This window comes from Octopus bimaculoides, chromosome 3 (assembly GCF_001194135.2).
Source record: "Octopus bimaculoides isolate UCB-OBI-ISO-001 chromosome 3, ASM119413v2, whole genome shotgun sequence".
Lineage (NCBI taxonomy): Eukaryota > Metazoa > Mollusca > Cephalopoda > Octopoda > Octopodidae > Octopus > Octopus bimaculoides.
The window spans coordinates 94,804,750-94,810,133 of NC_068983.1; the positions used below are offsets into that span (position 1 = coordinate 94,804,750).

General features: G+C 35.0%; 1 protein-coding gene across 4 annotated transcripts in view; it reads left to right on the plus strand.

Annotated features, from left to right (window-relative positions):
* The window catches only part of LOC106876034 (uncharacterized), an 85,072-nt gene that overhangs the window by 14,303 nt on the left and 65,385 nt on the right, over positions 1 to 5,384 (plus strand). For all 4 annotated transcript variants that reach the window (XM_014924412.2, XM_014924415.2, XM_014924413.2 and 1 more), the window contains one exon: positions 4,497 to 4,576. In XM_014924412.2, coding sequence (XP_014779898.1) covers positions 4,497 to 4,576 — 80 coding nt within the window. The remainder of the gene's footprint in view (positions 1 to 4,496; positions 4,577 to 5,384) is intronic.

Consider the following 5,384-nt stretch of genomic DNA (forward strand, 5'->3'; position numbering starts at 1 on the left):
ACACACACACACACACACACACACACACACACACACACATACTAACAATGCATCCTGGCATTGCCTGGGTGTTATGACCTACAGCCACATTGTATTATTTGTTCCTTTCTTATGGACAGAATTGGCACAACTGATATATAGTGAGCTGGATTACTAGCATAATGGAAGTTATTGTTAGTTTAAAAGTGAAGTGGGGAGGATACAATTTGCATGGATTTGCATGAAAGTGCTTCCTGTTCTTAAGAAGTATCTCAAACTATGTATTGTTTCATTGTATATTTTGCCCAGAAATTACATTTTCAAAATTTTAATTTCCCCGTCCCCACCGCAATTTCTTAATTTGTAACTTTTCTCAATTTTTTTTTCATCCATGTAGAATAGAAATTATGAATTTGGTAAATATATATTTTTTTTAAAGTTGAATTTTTCTTAAAGAAACACTCAGTACCCCTTCCCCCATCTCACCCACCCATCACCTACCTGCTTTCAAAAGCTAAAACCTCCCAATGTTTCATGCATGTGTAAAATTGTACTGAAATAGCAGATGTAAAACATACCAGACACCCACCAGAAAACCCAACATGCTAGAAACAACAGGTAAATGACATTACTTCAGAAAAAACTTCCCCGCTTTCCAAAAAGCTAAAAGTGAAACATTAGGAGTTTGTAGCTTTTTGAAAGTGGTGAGGTGATGGGTGGATGTTTGGGAAGGAGATTTTAATGTTTCTTTAAGAAAAAAGGAAAAAGAAAATTCTTAACGATTCATACTCTCTGTTTTTTTCTCTGTGGATTACCAATAAAAAATTTGGGAAAAAGTAAAAATGAAGGAATTGGGGTGTGGAAGGAGAAAATTAAAATATTGTAAACATCGAAAACATAGGAATCGGAAGAAATTTAGGCAAAAAATAAGGCAGGGGGCACAAATGTCACCTTGGACATGCTAGAAACAACAGGTAGAGGACAGGATTTCTAGGAAAACCTCCTTTTAAGTTTATATTGAAGATCAGGTTTTTAAATATGCTCATCATAAACACAAATTACAGAATAGAAAAAAGATCATTTCAATTAGATTTGAGCTGTAATTTTGCGCATGCACACAGCAAGAAATAACAATTCGTACAGAAGTTTTACCTAGAGTGTGCATGTGTGTGCCAAAGGAAGTTATATTATGCCATTCTTTCATTTGAAGTAGTAAAGTTTTCAACTCAATCATGTGGTTGATCATATGGGATCATATGATTGTTCGTTAATTTCCATAAAAAGAGAGGAAAGTGAAAGATGTATGGATGTACGTGCATGAGAGAGAGTGAGTGAGTGAAGGTACGTGTTGTCATATATGTATTTTTTTGCATGTATGTGTAAGTGGAACTGTCTCTCTCTCTCTCTCTCTCTCATATACACATATATAAATTACATGGAAAAATGCGAGCAAGAGAAATGATAGTCTTAAGATTATAGACCTGGAAAAGTACAGGACAAGTTATTACACTTGAAAAAGTTCAGGGCAACTTATTACATCTGGTATAGTACAGAACAAGAAAATTTTTACTTAAAATATTGTAGCACCAAACAGCTGTCAGTGGATATACTCTCCTTTGTGGCGGTCAGTGCTGTGTCTAACATGACCCATTGTCAGAAGTTTTGACACCTCCTTCAGGTTTGTTGTCCTGCGTCACTCATAAAGTGAATTTAGAGGAGCTGTGGTTGTTCATTTGTGGATAACAGGGAAACAATGAGGTGATAGACTTGCTCTTGAACTTTGAACGTTGGCATAAATCCATGTTCAACTGTCTCCTTTAGATGCACCAAACAATGTCATTTGAAATGCAGAGTTGTATTGTCCGATATTGTTCAGAAAATCCTTTGACTGGATGGAAGTGCCTTCCAGAAGATCCATAAGAGGTTAAGGAGGAGCTGGTAGTTTTGGCAATCTTACCCTACCACCTGAGCAACACATGCCATTAGTTTCATTTGGAAATTTTAAAGCTTTGCAGAAATGACAATTTGAGTTTAACACACCAATTTGGACAAAATTATCATTTTTATAAGAATGGGATGGATCATATCTGAAAGCAGTTCCAGGAATTGTGAAGAACGAATTTGTACATAGTTTGTTTCTGAGAGCTGTTCTATTGGACCTCTGTCTAATCATTAAAATGTAGTTTTAATGATTCAGCATTAAGTGCTGCAGCATGCTTTTGCTGATCTTGGGATCAGACCCCATTTGATGCGCTGCAGTGCTCATTTTCTGGTCTTGAGAAAGTCTTATTATACTTCTGTCTTGAGACTCTATTTGACGTGCTGCAGCATGCATTTGCTGATCTTGGGGAAAGTTTCATCTCCCTTCTGTGTTGAGACTCCATCTGACATGCTGCAGCATGCCTTTGATCATAAGAAAGTCTCATGTTGCTTATGTCTTGAGACTCCATTGGATGTGCTGCAGCATGCATTTGCTGATTTTGGGAAAGTCTCATCTCCTCTCTGTATTGAGACTCCATCTGACGTGCTGCAGTATACCTTTGCTGATCTTGTGAAAGTCTCATCTCGCTTCTCTCTTGAGACTCCGTTTTACATGTTACAGCATGCCTTTGCTGATCTTGAGAAAGTCTCATCTTGCTTCTGTCTTAAGATTTCATTTGATGTGTTGCAGCATGTAGTTTGCTGATCTTGGGAAAGTCTCATAAATATAATAGAAATAAGATGGTTTTAGTGTTATCAGATTAGAATTAAAAGTAAAAGAATAAAAGTGAAACTTATATCACATTACAATATAGATCTTATTCTTTCACTTTTGACACGTAATACTGAACCAGTGCCAATGTTATATTGTTTTAATTCAAATGAAAAAACTCACTTGTTGACACTCACAGGGTCTGATACTATTACCTTGTAAAATTTGATTTGATTGAGCCATTTGAGAATGCATAGGGAACAGACAGACAGAGAGACAAAGAATTATATATAGAGAGATAGTAAGCAGCCTTCTTTATTATAGTACAGATGTGACTAATTTGGAGAAACATTACTTTCATTATTAACACATCGTCACTCTTATAATGCCACACTTTGTAATTTTGGTTCAAATTGAAAGTGTGAAACTATTTTCACTTTCTAATGAAACCTGGTCATTGTAGAGCTTTGTCTTTCAAATAACTAAAGCTGGTTGTTGAGATAATGTAGAAAATATGTAGGTGAAAATAAAGTTTATTTGGTAGCCGAAAGATTACTGAACCTTTTCATATCCCATACGTCAAAATTGGCAACTCAGTTTTCGAATGCATAAGGAACATATGCACACACACACACACACACATACAAACTCTCTTTTATATATATAGATTATAAGGGAGAGAAAGACACACGAGCATAGCTTTGTGGATAAGACATTTGCTTCCCAACTATATGGTTTTGGGTTCAGTACCATGTGTAGTACACTGGGCAAGTGTCTTCCATTATAGCTTTAGGCTGACCAAAGCTTTGTAAGTGAATTTGGTAGACAGAAACTAAAAGAAACTAGTTGTATACACACACACACATCTATATATTTGATATGTATATATGTATGCGTGTATGTGTGGGCAGATCTTTGAGTGTCTCTCTGCTTTGACATCACATGTGAGTTGTAAACAAGCATTACTGTTGTGAAGGTGGTGTCCTTCACACCCAATCTTCCATTAAAACTTGGCTGGCCATGGGAAATAAATCCCACTTGAAAACAGCTGAGAGTTACTAACAAGAAGAGCATCCAGCTGTAGAAAATCTACCTCAATGAATTCTGTCCTGTCTGTCCCATGCAAGTATGGAAAAGTGTATACTAAAACATGATACACACACACACATGTGTATATAAATGAGATGACAAAGAAATAAATGATTATCTTATGAACTTCATTAGCTTATAAGATGCAGTGGACTCATTGTTGGGTGCCCGAGTGACACTTTCTAGCTTCATTCATATATGTACATTGTAAATAAACTCAGCACAGAGTGAGTTGGTATTCTACAGAAAATAAAGGAATTCTCAAACACAGGATAGCCTTGAATTAGTAAGAGGAAATATGTACAAAAATATACCTTTAAATGTATATAATTAACATTTTCAGTAGTTGTTCCTTGTTTGTATCCTTTAACATTTTAATGGCAATAAGAGCCAGTAGTGCTTATTAAAACCCATCTCTCATTGTATCTGAACAAACCCATGAGTCACTTAACCTCTCACCTGACATCCAGTTCTTGATTTTTTTTTCTACAGTTTATAACTGTCATTCAGCTAACTGAAGCAGGTGTAGTGAAGTATTGAAATATTCTGCTCAAAGCTTGAGTGCAGTGTTTGGGACAGGAAACAGAATCATGACCCTTGTCCTGAGAGATTAACACAATACTTCTTCAACTATTCCAACACTCTATTGAATGTTTAATTTTTTTTGAAGTTTGATAATATATATTTGTCTGCTATAATTTATCTATAACAAAATTGTCTCTATCACTCTTTGTAGGTTTGGATAAGACTTGCCCTGAATGATGGTATCCTTGGCAGCTACATTGATGTTATGACTGCAGATGTCCAGGCTCTAGAGTGAGAAATATTTTTATTTCCAAGTCTGTTGAAAATTTCTGTATCAGAAAGTGGATACATAGCAAATGAGGGGTGTGAAATACCTTAACTGATAATTTGAGAAAAGCAGTTAGTTTTTTATTTATTTATTTATTACACTGTGTGACCCCCAAATAAAATGAAATGAAGGGCTGAAAGGATATTAAAGCATAAGCATTTAAACTGGCCATATCCAGCCAAAATATTCTACCTGTTTTATATTCAAACTGGCCATATCCAGGCTCTCACATCTATCATTTTAAAAATTAACAGTTACCTCATCAAAATCTCAAACCTTCATGATAATGCATGATTAATTCAAAACAATGTGAATAAGTAAACATTACTTTTAACAGAATGGTGAATGCTAAAGGGTTAATTAATAGATGTCAGAAATGAGGGACAAATAAGTGAAACCAAAGACCTAGTCTTCAGTGATACAGCAGTGTTGATAATGATGATAATAATAGGCAGAATTTCTCTTATTTTATGCTTTATATCATCATCGTCGTCATCCTCACCCACTTGCATAGATTAGATGGGTTTGTCAAAGAGTATCAAGACATCATTAATCATTTTATCACTGATATTATCAAATATGCTTTTTTCTTTTGTCCAGAATTTATATCATCTATACTTATACATATATCGCATTCTCTTACTCTCTCTCTCTCTCTCTCTGTATATATATATATATATATAGTAAAGAGTTTATTTTGCAAAATAATGTGGCAGTCCTGACTAGGACTATGTTACAACATTTCTTTTTTTTTTTTTGCCACATTACTGA